This window comes from Salarias fasciatus, assembly GCF_902148845.1.
Source record: "Salarias fasciatus chromosome 7 unlocalized genomic scaffold, fSalaFa1.1 super_scaffold_4, whole genome shotgun sequence".
Classification (NCBI taxonomy): domain Eukaryota; kingdom Metazoa; phylum Chordata; class Actinopteri; order Blenniiformes; family Blenniidae; genus Salarias; species Salarias fasciatus.
The window spans coordinates 26,839,374-26,854,663 of NW_021941229.1; the positions used below are offsets into that span (position 1 = coordinate 26,839,374).

Genomic DNA, 15,290 nt, shown 5'->3' on the forward strand with positions numbered 1-15,290 from the left:
CGGCCAGGTCAAAGTCCAGACTGAACCCCATTGAGATGCTGTGGCATGACCTCCAGACAGACATCCAGGCCAGACGGCCAGGGGGGGTGGGGGGCACAAAATATTACATGTGAGGGTTCAGTTACTTCTTCCTCCCCTCTGTCACTGTTTGCCTGCTGTCCTCATTAAAATATGGAAACCTATAAATGTCTGGTGGTTTTAAAGCAGACTCTGTTTTTTCATCTGTGTGATTTTGACAAAGATCATTTGATGTGATTTTATGCAGAAATGTGAGAAACTCCGAAAGGTTCAGATACTTTTTCATCCCACTAGAACAGGGGTGTCGGAATCAGATGCTGGAGAACCACAGCTCTGCAGGTTCTCCATGTTCTCCCTGCTTGCTGTGGCTCATCACCTTCAGCTGTGATGAAGCAGAGAGAACACGGAGAACATGGTTTTTGGATAATCCTGTAGAACATGACACTACAGAGTCTCCAGAACACGGTTCTCAAACTCAGATCCAGTTGTTCTACTGTTCTGATGTTCTACTGTTCTGATGTTCTACTGTTCTGATGTTCTACTGTTCTGATGTTCTACTGTTCTGATGTTCTACTGTTCTGAGGTTCTAATGTTCTGATGTTCTACTGTTCTGAGGTTCTAATGTTCTGATGTTCTACTGTTCTGAGGTTCTAATGTTCTGATGTTCTACTGTTCTAATGTTCTACTGTTCTAATGTTCTACTGTTCTGATGTTCTACTGTTCTGATGTTCTACTGTTCTGAGGTTCTACTGTTCTAATGTTCTACTGTTCTGATGTTCTAGCTCTTTGCGTCTGCTCCTGCTGAGGTGCAAAACTGAAAAAAGTCATCTCGAACAACTCCATCGTGCCTCGCCATATTTTAATGTAGAGACGTCATTAAAGTATCAAAACGTTGTCATTGTTCTCCTCTATCCAGATGTGAAAACCTCGTTTCAATAAGTTCCACCAAATTTATTCTGTGAGCTTTAAAGTGTGGTGAGAATTTCAGCCTTCCTGGAGTTTATAATGGGTGTGTATGGGAGAGACTCTCTATATAAACAAAAAGTTTCTCTCGTCCCCACGGCCACATTCCTGGCTCCAGCTCCACACATCATACCTCTAAACCGAGCTATTTTCCTTGTGATTCTCACAAAGCTCTCATTTCGTCTCTCTCTCAAACGGTTCTCTCTCCAGATGTGTTTGTTTGAGGAGAGTGCAGAACGTTCTCCATCCACTCCAATACTTTCAGAGAGATTTTCTGGCTCAAATCCAAAAGTTCACACATCTTCACAGTCTGTCCCCGGATGAATGGATGAACCTCCAGACAGGAAAACCTCAGGATGAATCCATGAAAGGCTTCTGACGCTCACTGTGGAAAAACTCATCTCTTTCACCTCTGAGTTCTGCAGAAACGACATTTCTTCAACCAAACAGACGGAATGAAAAACTGCTGATTCACTGTCATGGCTGCTGAGAGCAGCTGGTCTCCATGGCAACAGACACACCTGCTGAGAGCAGCTGGTCTCCATGGCAACAGACACACCTGCTGAGAGCAGCTGGTCTCCATGGCAACAGACACCTGTTGTGCTGCCTGCTCCTTCATTGGTCTGGATTTCACTGATGACTTTCCGCTTTTATTCAACTATTTTGAACACACACACACACACACACACACACACACACACACACACACACACACACACACACACACACACACACACACACACACACACACACACACACACACACACACACACACACACACACACACACACACACTCTACAGTCAATAGGACCGAGGCTCAGCTTCTCACAGGCCGGACTGAGGGACGTCTTGGAGAACGTCATGAACCTGAAGAAGACTTTAAACTGAACGTGAGGAGAAGAAGAACGGAGGAGGAACCGGATCAACGCAGGATTTATTCTTCATGTGGATCAAAGAGGTTCTGCTGGGGGGACCCAGCAGAACCAGAGGAACCAGAAGACAACCAGAGAGAAGAAAGACGAGAAACATCAGAGGCTGGATCAGGAGACGCGAGTCTGTCTGGGGGTCCGGGGGGGTCCAGGGTCCACTGGGTCATCTGGGCCTACATGGCCCTGTGGGGGGAGGGGGAGGGGGAGGGGGTCAGTGGGGGGTCCTGTGGGGGGGTCCAGGGTCCACTGGGTCATCTGGGCCTCCATGGCCCTGCGGGGGGAGGGGGAGGGGGAGGGGGTCAGTGGGGGGTCCTGTGGGGGGGTCCAGGGTCTACTGGGTCATCTGGGCCTCCATGGCCTGGGCCGCCCACTCCGGCGCCGCCTGCCGGATCTTCTCCAGCAGGTTGTTGACCTGGAAGCACAGGGACTGGATCTGCTTGTCCCAGGTGGGGAGGGGCTCCCGAGCTGCAGGGACAGAGACCAGAGGGGCCCAACATGAGGCTCAGGGTCCAACATGGGGCCCGGGCCCACACACACACACACACTCACTCTCAAAGTGCACGATGCCGTCGATCTGATCGATGAAGCCGTTCATTCTTCCCTCTGTGATCATCTGAGAGGCGATTTTCTCTGCCTGGACACAAAACACACGTTAACACACGTTAACACACGTTAACACACGTTAACACACGTTAACACACGTTAACACACGTTAACACACACACACACACACACACACACACACACACACACACACACACACACACACACACACACACACACACACTCTGCATTCCAACACTAACAATAAAGCCTCCAGAATTAAATTCACAATAAACTCGCTGCAGAAGCAAAGAGGGGGCGTGGCCTGGGCTGTAGCTCCTCCCATGTCCCCCTGGAGGTGGGTCTCCAGCAGCGCGCTGCAGTGATTGGTTCATACATAAAGGGGGCGTGGCCTGACCCACCTTGGCGGGGGGGATCTCCAGCAGCGCTCCCAGCTCCTCGAAGGTGATGTTGTTGTAGAGTTTGCTCGCCGACAGCAGGTTGTGTTCGATCACCGCTCGGTCCAGGATGCTGGAGCCTGGAGGAGCGGGGGACCGGCGTCTGTTAGCATTAGCATTAGCATGATGGCCGCTGACAAGCCAGCTCCTACTTTGGCTACTAACATGCTAACCCATACAGCGAGCGCTATTGTACTGGCCTACTTTGGCCACTAGCACGCTAACCCCCTTCAGACGCTAACTCCCCCTTTAGACCGTAGTGTGCTAACCCCCCTTCGGGCGCTAGCGTTCTAGCTCTCTTCAAGCACTAAGTCCCCCTTTAGGCGTTAGCATGCTAACCCCCCCCCGCTCACCGTCGGCTGTGGTGGCCTTCTGGTGGGGCATCAGCATGGCGGCGAACTCCTGCAGCTGGTTCCCGCGGATGATCCGGTCCAGGTACATCTTCTCCAGGATGCCGTACGCCGCTAGCTGCTGACAGCGCTCGTCTTTGAACAGAGTCGCCAGCATCCGAGAGCGCTGCTGCCCTGAAACACACACTGCTGTGAGCCGAGTGTGTGAGGCAGGAGAGCGTGTGTGTGTGTGTGTGTGTGTGTGTGTGTGTGTGTGTGTGTGTGTGTGTGTGTGTGTGTGTGTGTGTGTGTGTGTGTGTGTACACCTGCAGAGGCCAGGATGGTGCAGTTCAGAGCGTGCTTCAGAGCCTCCAGGCGTTCGCTCTCGTGTACGATGGATTTGTACGACAGCTCGTTGTATCGCTGAGCCGCCTCGATGAACTTCCTCCTGAAGTCCAGGACGCGGGCGTAGCACACCTGGACAGGCGGACAGAGGTTCGAGGACCGGGAACATCTGGAGCCTTCTGATGTAAACAGGGTCACTGTGCTAACTTGGGAGCTAACGGTTAATTCTACAATTTCAATTAGCAGATGCTTTTGTCCAAAGCGACGTACAACACGAGCAAGGTTAATGACGCTTCATGGCTAGCAATGCTAACAGGCGCTAGCGGTTATGGATGTTTGTGAGTTAGTGATGCTAACGGGTACTAGCAGTCGTGGACATGTGACAGCCAGCGATGCTAACAGGCGCTAGCGATGCTAACAGGTACCTTGTAGTGGATCTGCAGCTGCTCGTTGGACGACTCGTTCTGCAGCAGCGACGCCCGGTTGATGTAGGCCTCGGCCTGGACCGGGTCGTCGTCCTCCAGGTACAGCCGGGCGATCTTCAGGTACGTGTCCAGCTTGTAGTCCACGTTGTACTGCCTGGGGGGCGACACACGGATTGGGGCTGTGACTGGATCTCGGGGGCGGGGCTTGGTGTTAGCGGCTCGCAGGGTAAGCCCCGCCCCCCCACCGCTTCCCAGCAGTCTCACTTCTGTCCCGTCTCCAGAGGAATCCCCACCAGGACCTGGGCGGCGTTCCTCCAGTCGCCCTCCTTCTCGTAGATGGTGGCCAGATGCTGCCTGATGGACGCCACCTGCAGGCGGAGGACGGGGTCAGAGGGGGTGGGGGTGGGGGGGTGTGGGGGGTGGGGGGGTGTGGGCGGCGGGGGGGCTCTGTACCTGCTCCTCGAAGGAGATGACGCGGGGCTGGATCTTCTCCAGGGTGAAGTGGTACACGGCCTTGGCGGTGGCGTCCGGCAGGCTGGGCAGGTGGGTGCAGAAGTCTGTGAGCAGCTGTCTGGAGATCACCAGGCTCACGTTCTCGTTCACCACTGGGGGGCGACAGACCGCATCAGTGACAGGACCCCCAGGAATCCCCCCCCCCCCGCAGACGGAGCAGAAAAAGTGGGCGGAGCTTACTTGCTTCCACAAAGGCCTTCAGGGACTCCAGCTGGTCTGCGTCGGTGAACTGAACCGCCTTCTCCAGGATCTGTCGGTACCTGAAAGTACGAGACTTTATCCACCTCAAGGTCGGCGAAGGTCACAACAGGGTCATGACAGGGTGACCTCCATCAGGTCCTTGCTAGGTAGCAGGCTAACCCTCGGAGGCAGCCCTGACCGAATCCGGGGACTTTGACAGTTAAGCTGAACAAGATGACAGCGTCTCATCGCCGCACCGGGGACCGCCGGACCACCGGGGGACTGAAGGACCACCGGGGACCGCCGGGGGACTGAAGGACCACCGGACCACCGGGGACCGCCGGACCACCGGGGGACTGAAGGACCACCGGGGGACCGCCGGACCACCGGGGGACCGCCGGACCGCCGGGGGACTGAAGGACCACCGGGGGACCGCCGGACCACCGGGGGACTGAAGGACCACCGGGGGACTGAAGGACCACTGGGGGACCGCCGGACCACCGGGGGACTGAAGGACCACCGGGGGACTGAAGGACCACCGGGGGACTGAAGGACCACTGGGGGACCGCCGGACCACCGGGGGACTGAAGGACCACCGGGGACCGCCGGACCGAAGGACCACCAGGGACCGCCAGACCACCGGGGGACTGAAGGACCACCAGGGGACCACGGGACCTGGATCCCCTGCAGGTTTATCCTACAGATGGCGCCTTCACCCCTCTGCTCCACTCGGCCCCGCCCACCTGGACTCAGTGCAGCGCCATCACCGGTCAGTACCGGTCAGTACCGGTGATCAGCAGGGTTGGGGAGTAACGGATTACATGTAACGGCGTTACGTAATCAGGATACAAAAAAATTGTAACTGTAATCGTTACAGTACACAAAAAAATATGTAATCTCGTTACAGGTACTTCTGATAAAAATATGGATTACTGAGCGGGATGGGATTACTTTTGAAAATCAGACAGAATACAGCAGCAACAGCAGACATCCGTGCCGTATACAGACACTGTGACACTTTACAGCACCGTACGGCACAAACCGCCATATTGTAGATCTATAAACAGTAGACACCGTAGATATATAAATGATAGACGCCGCATCCACCGCTGTCTTGGAGCAGCCTCCCGCTCTGCTGACATGTTTAACCATGAATGAAACAACCTGCGTTGCTATGAATTTTACCCCCTGCTGCTGGAGTCACGGCTGCTCCAGAGAGAAACTCAGACATCATTCAGTATTTCAGTCAGATGAGGTCAGAACTTCTCTGTACTGTAAACTCTGCCTCCAGCTGTGAAAATGCTCTCAACATCCAGGAACTCATCAAACCTGAAGACACGTCTACAGGTATGAAACACACCTGAACTCACAGTGAAGCTCAAGTGTTATTAGTCTGCTAACCTGTCAGTAACCTGCTAACCTGTCAGTAGCCTGCTAACCTGTCAGGAACCTGCTAACCTGTCAGTAACCTGCTAACCTGTCAGTAACCTGCTAACCTGTCAGTAACCTGCTAACCAGTCAGTAGCCTGCTAACCTGTCAGTAACCTGCTAACCTGTCAGTAGCCTGCTAACCTGTCAGGAACCTGCTAACCTGTCAGTAACCTGCTAACCTGTCAGTAACCTGCTAACCTGTCAGTAACCTGCTAACCTGTCAGTAGCCTGCTAACCTGTCAGGAACCTGCTAACCAGCCTCACCAGGCTGAACTCAGAAGAATCTGATGGAGGCAGTAACATCTTCAGCCTGGATGGAGGATTTATTGGAGACTGCATGTTTCCTTCTGTCACTGAGGAATGAATCAACTCTGAACTCTTGAAAAACAGTGTTCATGGCTGACCTGATGACAAACTGCTCCTCACTGCAGCAGTGCAGCGACACAGCAGACTGTGTGTATAATAGAAGTGTGTGTTAACACTGTCAGTCCGGCTCCTGGTGCTGCTGGACTGTAGAGCTACTAGAGGAACACAGACTGAACTGATGGAGCTGATCCTGAGTCAGAAAGAAAGTCAGATCTCAGTAGGTTAGAGGTCAAAGGTCATGTTGTTGGTATGAGTTGGGGCTGAACACAGAGTTCAGAGCATTTAGTGTTTACTGTGTAGAGTTGTCAACACACTGAGGACAACACATTGTGTTTGTCTTTATTTTTGTTTGCTGGTGAAGTAATCTAAAAGTAACTAAAAGTCATCTGGTATGTTAATTTTTAATTGAAGTAATTAGAGTAAGTTACTGATTACATTTTTGGGCAAGTAACTTGTAATTGTACCGGATTACAATTTTAAAGTGACCCTCTCAACCCTGTTGATCACAGATCATCATCAGAGGTCTGGTTCTCTGGGTCTCCTCTCCAGCTGATCTCTGTCACTCCGCGGCTTCTCTCCACCTTCCACCCAGACTGAGGAGATCCACACTCCGCTGCCTTCCACCCAGACTGAGGAGATCCACACTCCGCTGCCTTCCACCCAGACTGAGGAGATCCACACTCCGCTGCCTTCCACCCAGACTGAGGAGATCCACACTCCCCTGCCTTCCACCCAGACTGAGGAGATCCACACTCCGCTGCTTCTCACTCTAAACTGTCGTTTTTCACGCTGCCCGTTTTCGTGTTGAGTCTCTGAACGCAGACCTGAGAGACGTTTTCATTTAGAATGAGCCTGAGCCTGGTACCGCTCAGCGGGTCGCGGCGGGTTAGCAGCGGGTTAGCGGTCTGCAGCTCGGGGGAGGTAAACACCAGCGGGCCTCCGGGCTCGCAGTTAGTCAGGATTGAAGATGTAATTAAAAGAATTTTAAATTCCGTGACAGCTGAGAAACACTGGACCTCCTGAAGCTAATGTGGCTAGGCTAGCGTTAGCTTGGCCGGTAGCGCTCTCCTCACTGTGATCGGAGCGTCTCCTCCGGAGGGGAGAACCAGGACGCGGCCCGTGGGGAGGCGGCGGGACGTACTTGGCAGCGAGGTCTTTGTGCGAGCCGCTGGAGTTCATGAGCTGGGCCAGCTCCTGCCGCACCTCGGTCGCCATTGTCGCTCTGACACTATCAACAAGGCGCCGGCGGTTTTATATCGGGAGCCCTGGGCGGCAGGGAGAGGGCGGGGCCAGGCACACGTCCTCCAATGACAGAGCACGCTCTGACTGACGCACGGCGACGTAAACAGTTTGTATCCAACTTTATTTATAATCAACGTTCACAGAATCTGCAGTAGGTAAGCGAAAAAATGCATAAAAATGGAGAATTAACCGAAAGAATAACATTCTGAATATATTTTTACAGAGAAAATTAAGGATTACAGTTATTGATGATATAAAGAGCTGTCAATTAATTATTTAACCTTTTTTTTAACATGACGTCCAGAGCCAGCGACGTGCTTGGATGGACGTTGTCGACGTCATCATCCTGCGCCTCAGCCGGTGTGTGTGTGTGTGTGTTTGTGTCGGCGCGTGGCAGTTCAATGAGCCGGTTTCAGGTGCTTCTAACGGAGCACTGTCACGCGTCTCCGGCCGGAGGGGCGCGCGGCTGTTGACGTGCGCGTGAAGGAGGCGGTGTCCGCTGTTCAGAACAAAAAAAAAGCAAGGATGAAAAGAAAAAGTACCGGAGTACCGGACAGGTAGGAGTGTGTGTGTGTGTGTGTGTGTGTGTGTGTGTGTGTGTGTGTGTGTGTGTGTGTGTGTGTGTGTGAGAGAGAGAGAGAGAGAGAGAGAGAGAGCGTGCAGGCAGCACAACAGGTGTCTGTTGCTATGGAGACCAGCTGTTTCTCTCCAGGTACTCTGGGTGAGACCCATGTTGTCATTCTGAAGAGAGTAACTGTTACTGAGAGTAATCTGATTACCAGGTGGCTGGATTACTCCTCTGTGGGGAATCGACTGGACGGGACGAGATTCATCGCCTTTAAAGTTCCTCTGAAACAGGTGAATGACCGCTTCCAGCCGGCGCTCAGCAGGAACTTGTTTTGGTTGACTCTTCATCTCCTCTTCCTCCTCTTCCTCCTCCTCCTCCTCCTCCTCCTCCTCTTCCTCAGGCTCTGACTCGTCAGCTTCCCTCCTCTCGGGCCTTCAGCCACTGGGATCTTCTGGACGCTCTGAACCGACAGAACCAGGAAGTGGGTCTGATCATCGACCTCACTAACACCGCCCGCTATTACAGGCTGCAGGTAAACAAACAGGCTCCAGGTGAGTAAACAAACAAACAAACAAACCGGCGCCGGGTCCCAGAGCTGCTGGTCCGCTGTGCAGGACGTTCCTGAGTCGCTGCTGGTGGTGAGGATCCGCACGGCCGGTCATCAGGTTCCCAGCAACGCCGCCATCCTCAGCTTCAAGCGCACCGTACGCAAGTTCCTCCAGGACAACGGCGACAATGGTGAGAGGGCGTCTTCACAGGAAGTGACTGTTCAGGCTTCACAGGAAGTGATTTAGACCCTCCAGAAAAACGCAAGCAATAATTCTTGATTATGTGTACTTAAAGGTGCTGTAGGCAGGATTCAGCATCTCCGCCATCTTGCTTAGGGTTACCTCAGCAAGATGGCGATTTGACCCATCGGCGATTTGAAACCCAGCACATCCAATCCTGTCCTGTTTTCTCTGACATCACGCCCTTACGGAAGTTAAGCCCCTCCCACAAGAACGCGTGACGAACGCCCCTCGACCAATCACGGTTAGAGCCTCAGGGGCTCTTCTGATTGGTCAAAGATACCTGGAGCTGTCGAGATTCCTTTTCAGCTCAAACAGAGACAGATGGAAACGCTGCGCCCTCGCGGTAGAGCAGTGATGCTACACTCCTAAAGGATTATCAATGGATACTGTAACATTTAATCCAAAGAAAACACAGAAAAATTAACATTGACTAGCAAAATCCTGCCTACAGCACCTTTAAATCCCAGATTATGCGAGCTAAAGTGCTTGATTATGCAAATGAATATGCAGGGTTTTAGGCTATTTTATGTGGTGAAATTGCAAACAGTTGTGAAGTCTGCTGTGAAATATGCAAAAAGATGCCAGATATGTAGGTTACCCATACACACACAAACTCTGTCTCTCTCTCACACGCACACACACACGCACACACACCCGCACACACACACACACACCTCCGTCACATTCATTTTTATTAGTTTGTTATTTATCTTAAATTGTTACTCACCAATAATGCTCACCAATGGAACACACACAGTGTGTGTGTTCCATTGCTAAAATGATCAGTCTTTACAGGAAGTGACCAGGTCCAGTCTGTACAGGAAGTGACCAGGTCCAGTCTTTACAGGAAGTGACCAGGTCCAGTCTGTACAGGAAGTGACCAGGTCCAGTCTGTACAGGAAGTGACCAGGTCCAGTCTGTACAGGAAGTGACCAGGTCCAGTCTTTACAGGAAGTGACCAGGTCCAGTCTGTACAGGAAGTGACCAGGTCCAGTCTTTACAGGAAGTGACCGTTCAGTCTTTGTTTTCTCTTCCAGACTTGCTGATCGGAGTCCACTGCACACATGGTCTGAACCGCACTGGATACCTGATCTGCAGGTACGTGGACCTGGTCTATGGTCGGTCCCTGCAGGCGTGTCGAGGGGGCGGTCCCTGCAGGGTCAGCTGGGCGGGGTGGGCGTGGTCTAATAGGTGTCTGTTCCGGCAGGTACCTGATCGACGTGGACGGGGTGGATCCAGACCAGGCCATGCAGCGTGAGTTCCTCCCACAACTCGGTTCTCCAGGTTGTTGGAGTCCGTCAGTTCCTCCTCTTCCTCAGTGTAACGTTTACCGAACCAGAACACGAGTCTGGAACAGATTGTCTCTGCTTCACCTCCAGTGTTCAACTCGAGCCGAGGACACGACATCGAGAGGCAGAACTACGTGACGGACCTGCGTGACGGTCCCAGGAGAAGGTGGGTACAGGTTCAGGTACAGGTTTAGGTTCTAGTACAGGTACGGGTTCAGGAGTGGTTCCAGTACAGGGATATGTTCAGATACGGGTTTGGGTTCAGGTTCAGGTATAGGTATGGGTTCAGGTACAAGTACAGGTTCTGGAGTGGTTCGGGTTCGGGTTCAGGTGCTTCCTGACTCTGACGTCTCCTGATCAGTAACGAGGGGATGGACGAGCCTGAGCTGACGCCTCAGAGGGGACAAGCTCATCAAAGACCTGGAGACACGTCGCCCGAGAGAGACCAGAGAGACCGGAGGGACTGGAGAGACCAGGGAGACCCGAGGGACCAGAGGGACCAGAGGGACCAGAGAGACCGGAGGGACTGGAGAGGACCGCCCCCTGACACCTGGAACCACAGGTACGAAGCAGTGAGACCCTGAGCTGGACCCGTCCGTCAGACTGGAACTAACTGAGTCCTCTGAACTTCCTCCAGCAGGACGACTCACCGCCGTCACCATGACGACCGCTCAGGCCCCGCCCCACGAGCCCCCCCTCACCCTGAATGGTCCAGATACCCCCCACAGAACCAGGACAGGTTCAGATACCCCCCACAGAACCAGGACGGGTACAGACACCCCCCACAAGACCGGGGTAGGTTCAAATACCCCCCACAGAACCAGGACAGGTTCAGATACCCCCCACAAGACGGGGGTGGGTTCAGATACCCCCCACAGAACCAGGACAGGTTCAGATACCCCCTAAAAGACGGGGGTGGGTTCAGATACCCCCCACAGAACCAGGACAGGTTCAGATACCCCCCACAAGACAGGGATGGGTTCAGATACCCCCCACCTGAACCGGGGTGGAGTCCAGCATGTCGCACCCAGCAGCACAGACCAGGACCTGTTCCTCCTCCGCCCCCCCGCTCCCTCCCTCGTTACTCCCCCAACTGGGCAGCTGGGCCCGATGGAGGGGAGGGGGTCTCGACCAGACCCTCAGAGACCAGCAGACCCACTGGACCGAGCAGCAGCTAGTTGGTCCAGAAGGTCTCAGACACTAACTCAGAACAGGCCCACGACTCCGACCCAGTCTGGGACTCGGTCTCTGATTCAGTCTTGGTCTCTGATTCCCTGATTCTGGACCAGAGAGTCTGAATCCTGGACTCTGAGATCTGATGAGTTTTGTGTTCAGATTTTAAGATCGGGTCCTACTGGTCTGGAGGAAGTCTTCGAGCTCAGGAACAGTTTTTATCTCATCTGTTGTTGTTCTGCTTTTTTAGAATCTGCTCCTGTTGTTGTTTTACTGAATGTTGTGAGTCTGAGGGAACGTGAGTCGCTTTGTGAACCTCACTGAACGTCTGAGGAGAACCAATAAAGAGCTGAAGCCTGAAACGCCTGCCGTCCTGACGTCCCTCCCCTGTCAAACGGTTTTCCTCTGCGGCCGAAGCAGCAGGAAGCTTTATGTTCGACCTCGGTTCAGGTTTCCAGGCAGGACGAGTCTGAGGGCACATGGAAGACCAGGACCAGATCCAGACCTCCTGGTCCACTGGCTCCAGAAAGACCTGGTTGGTGTTTACAACTTTTGGACGTTTCTGACGAACACCAAAGAACAGCCGCCGTCTGGAACCCGGTTTAAACGACGGCTACTCTCCGTCCTCTGCTGCCGGTGTTCACCCGGCACTTTAACTCATTTATTTACGCCGGCAGCACACCTTAACAGCAGCGGTACAACAACCGCACTGGCAACACCATGAACACACACACACACACACACACACACACACACACACACACACACACACACACACACACACACACACACACACACACACACACCTGGAGTGACGGAGCCCCCTGGTGGAACGGCGGCGTCCTGCAGCTTTTAATCCTTTGAAGCATTTCTCCTTCTGCAGGACTGCAGACCTTCAGCGCTACTTCCTGGATTTCAAAACAACAGGTCTGGGTCGGGGTATGGGTCTGTGTTAGGGTCTGGGTCGGGTTTGGGGTCGGGGTCAATCCGGGTCTAAGTCGGGGTTGGGGTTGGCGTATGGAGTCGGGGTCGGGGTCTACGACGAGGTTGGGGTCTGGGGTCACGGTTGGGCTCTAGGTCGGTCTGGGTCGGGGTCTAGTTCAGAGTTGGGGTGTAGGTCAGTTTCTGGGTCTGGGTATGGGTCTGGGGTTTGTCGGGGTCGAGATCTGCGGTCGCGGTCAGGCTCTTTGTCCGGGTTTGGGTTGGGTTTGTGGTCTTAAGTCTGTTTTAGGGTCCAGTTCGGAGTCCGGGTCCTGGTCTGGGTCCGGCCAACTGTGACGTTGGGCCTCTTCCCTCATCGAGACCCAATGCAGTTCTGACTCCTTCCAGACTGGGTTCCTGGTTCTTGGCAGTCCGGTTCTATCAGAGATCAGCTGGTTTTACCGACCGCTCGTTTCACCAAAACCCAAACCTGTTCCTCTCCGGCCACGATTCTCCCAAATCCTCCAAAACCTCTAATAACGGATCAGATACGTCCTTAGGCTCAGACAGTACCGACTCAGACCCGACCGGTTAGCATCTCTAGATCAGAGCTGACCTGGTTAATCCTTCCCTCAAGGTCAGGAGAGGAAAGAGGTTTTGAGCTTTTCGTTCTGAATTCACGCCGAACGGCTTCACTTCCTGTTCCACATCCATCCACACGGGGGAGCTGCAGGACTTTCTGACGCCTCAGAAACAAAGGCTCAATCATCCAGATGTTTCAGGACAGTGGAGAACCGTTCTACTTCCTGTTTATAAAATAGCATCAATAGAACGACTCAGCATTTTCCTGAGAGGAACAGGAAGTGTAGAACCATTCTACTTCCTGTTTATAAAATAGCATCAATAGAACGACTCAGCATTTTCCTGAGAGGAACAGGAAGTGTAGAACCATTCTACTTCCTGTTTATAGAATAGCATCAACAGAACAACGCAGCGTTTTCCAGAGAGGAAGAGGAAATGGAGAACCGTTCTACTTCCTGTTTATAAAATAGCATGAATTGAACGACTCAGTGTTTTCCTGACGGGAACAGGAAGTGGAGAACTGTTCTACTTCCTGTTTATAGAATAGCATCAATCGAACGACTCAGCGTTTTCCTGACAGGAACGGGAAGTGGAGAACAGTTCTATTTCCTGTTTATAAAATAGCATCAACAGAACGACTCGGCGTTTTCCTGAGAGGACCAGGAAGTGGAGAACCGTTCCCTCTTTGGTCTGGAAGCTGGTTCAGGTGAGATCCCGTGCGGTCTCCCAGTGGAACAGCAGCTGGATCAGGAGGAAGGTTCCTGGACGGAACCATCAGAACCCTCACTGTTCCCTCGTCTTCTAACTGACACGTTTCCATAGCGACAGCGGAGCAGATGCTGTGGGGTCAATCTGAGGAACACCAGGTTCTGACTGTTCCGTCCCGACCGCCTGACGAGACGCTGTCCTCCGTCCTGCCACTGCTGGACATGGAGGACAGTGAGGACCGTCTACATTAACCCCGCCCACCCCTCCACCCTCCCTCCCTCTACCGTCAGCCTGTCTGGGCTCAGCAGGCTGCAGTGTTCTGCTGCAGCCACCGGGCGGCGCTGTCGGCCTGCAGGAGAACCTCTGTCAGAACGTCACTGCCGGGAGTGAAGCAGTTCTGCAAGGACGGAAGATGAGATGGAGAGGCAGGAGGCGAAGCTTCAAGAGACAAAGACTCAACTGATCGACACATGAGGCAAAACTTCAAGAGACAAAGCTTGAGGAGTGTTGGGTTCACATTGGTAATTCGTATTAAATTACTGCAGTATGGACTACTTGGAGTAATTGATTACTTTAAGTAATATATTAACTCATTAATTTCAGTAAATTTTCATTTACCAATTAATAATTACAGGTGAACAGTGAATCAATTACAGTGTAATAAACTGTTTAAAGTGTAGCACACAGTAATTTAAACCAAATTCAATTCATTAATGAGAATAAACTGTTACTTATTGTTAATATTGTGAAATAAACAGCTGTTAGGGGATGGAGCAGACCACAGAGTGATTTAACCATCAAGTCACTGATTAACCAGGTGTTACTAATTAGTCAACAGTGCCACACATTACCAGTTACTGGAAATGGGTAAATTAGAGGAAATGAGCTGAGAGAAGTTGTGAATGATGCGTTAAATAAAGTTGTGGGTTATTTAATGAATAATTCCGGGGCTCCACCTCGAAGAGGACCATCACCAGCGTCCAGTCTCAAAAAGGGAAGTTAATTCAAACTGGGTTTTAATCTTTCAATAAACTGCCGTTACATGATCAGAGAAGCATGAAGTCGAGCAGCAGCTTGCCCCCGTGAGGTGGGGCGTGGTATTGCACCCTGCTGTGGGGGGCTTGAGATGAGACGCCATGTTGTCTCTGTCCTGGAGGGACATCGGGGGACCTCGTGGGGGGGGTCTTTGTCTCTTGTGGGCAGCGGACAGACGTCTCCTGAGTCAATATCCCCGTTTATACGGCCCCAACGAGAGACAGACCTGCAGGAGGCGGCAAAGCAACAGACAGAGACACAGGAGGCAAAGCTACAAGACAAGCAGGTGAAAAAGCTGCAGGAGAGGAACTATAGAGACAAAGCTACAACTGGCGAAGATTCAGAGGACGAGGCTACAAGAGGCAAAACTAAAGGAGGCAAAGTTACAGGAGACAAAACTACAGGAGGCAAAACTACAGGAGGCAAAACTACAGGAGACCAAACTACAGGAGGCAAAATTACAGGAGACCAAACTACAGG

The 15,290-nt window shown here is 52.5% G+C and overlaps 2 protein-coding genes across 5 annotated transcripts; one reads left to right on the plus strand and one right to left on the minus strand.

Annotated features, from left to right (window-relative positions):
* Window positions 1-1,889: 1,889 nt before the first annotated feature.
* cops4 (COP9 constitutive photomorphogenic homolog subunit 4 (Arabidopsis)) lies at window positions 1,890-7,769 on the minus strand. Its single transcript, XM_030084226.1, has 10 exons — window positions 7,643-7,769; window positions 4,705-4,784; window positions 4,465-4,616; window positions 4,276-4,379; window positions 4,012-4,165; window positions 3,568-3,718; window positions 3,266-3,436; window positions 2,877-2,992; window positions 2,461-2,545; window positions 1,890-2,376 (listed from the first exon to the last, which is right to left on the minus strand). The coding sequence occupies exons 1-10, from the start codon at window positions 7,714-7,716 to the stop codon at window positions 2,243-2,245; spliced, it is 1,221 nt and encodes a 406-aa protein (XP_029940086.1). The 5' UTR covers window positions 7,717-7,769; the 3' UTR covers window positions 1,890-2,242.
* Window positions 7,770-8,109: 340 nt separating this feature from the next.
* Window positions 8,110-11,908, plus strand: dusp11 (dual specificity phosphatase 11 (RNA/RNP complex 1-interacting)). 4 transcript variants are annotated; one of them, XM_030084223.1, is made up of 10 exons: window positions 8,110-8,300; window positions 8,526-8,601; window positions 8,712-8,843; window positions 8,926-9,049; window positions 10,140-10,200; window positions 10,310-10,386; window positions 10,482-10,557; window positions 10,753-10,953; window positions 11,029-11,160; window positions 11,191-11,908. In XM_030084223.1, the coding sequence occupies exons 1-10, from the start codon at window positions 8,269-8,271 to the stop codon at window positions 11,567-11,569; spliced, it is 1,290 nt and encodes a 429-aa protein (XP_029940083.1). In that variant the 5' UTR covers window positions 8,110-8,268; the 3' UTR covers window positions 11,570-11,908. The 4 variants fall into 4 exon arrangements, with proteins under 4 accessions (XP_029940083.1, XP_029940080.1, XP_029940081.1 ...); XM_030084220.1 differs by having other exon boundaries at window positions 11,029-11,908; XM_030084221.1 differs by having other exon boundaries at window positions 11,032-11,908.
* The last annotated feature ends 3,382 nt before the right edge of the window (window positions 11,909-15,290 follow it).

What these genes read in the sequence shown, in the direction of transcription:
- cops4 (XM_030084226.1), bottom strand. Translation starts at nt 7,716, where the DNA reads ATGGCGACCGAGGTGCGGCAGGAGCTGGCCCAGCTCATGAACTCCAGC. An exon ending in GAAGGCCTTTGTGGAAGCAA is followed by an intron (nt 4,617 to 4,704) that starts GTAAGCTCCGCC and finishes GTCGCCCCCCAG; the next exon opens with TGGTGAACGAGAACGTGAGC. An exon ending in AGCTGCAGATCCACTACAAG is followed by an intron (nt 3,719 to 4,011) that starts GTACCTGTTAGC and finishes CCGCCTGTCCAG; the next exon opens with GTGTGCTACGCCCGCGTCCT.
- dusp11 (XM_030084220.1), top strand. Translation starts at nt 8,269, where the DNA reads ATGAAAAGAAAAAGTACCGGAGTACCGGACAG. An exon ending in CCCACAACTCGGTTCTCCAG is followed by an intron (nt 10,387 to 10,481) that starts GTTGTTGGAGTC and finishes CTTCACCTCCAG; the next exon opens with TGTTCAACTCGAGCCGAGGA. An exon ending in CCTGACACCTGGAACCACAG is followed by an intron (nt 10,954 to 11,028) that starts GTACGAAGCAGT and finishes AACTTCCTCCAG; the next exon opens with CAGGACGACTCACCGCCGTC.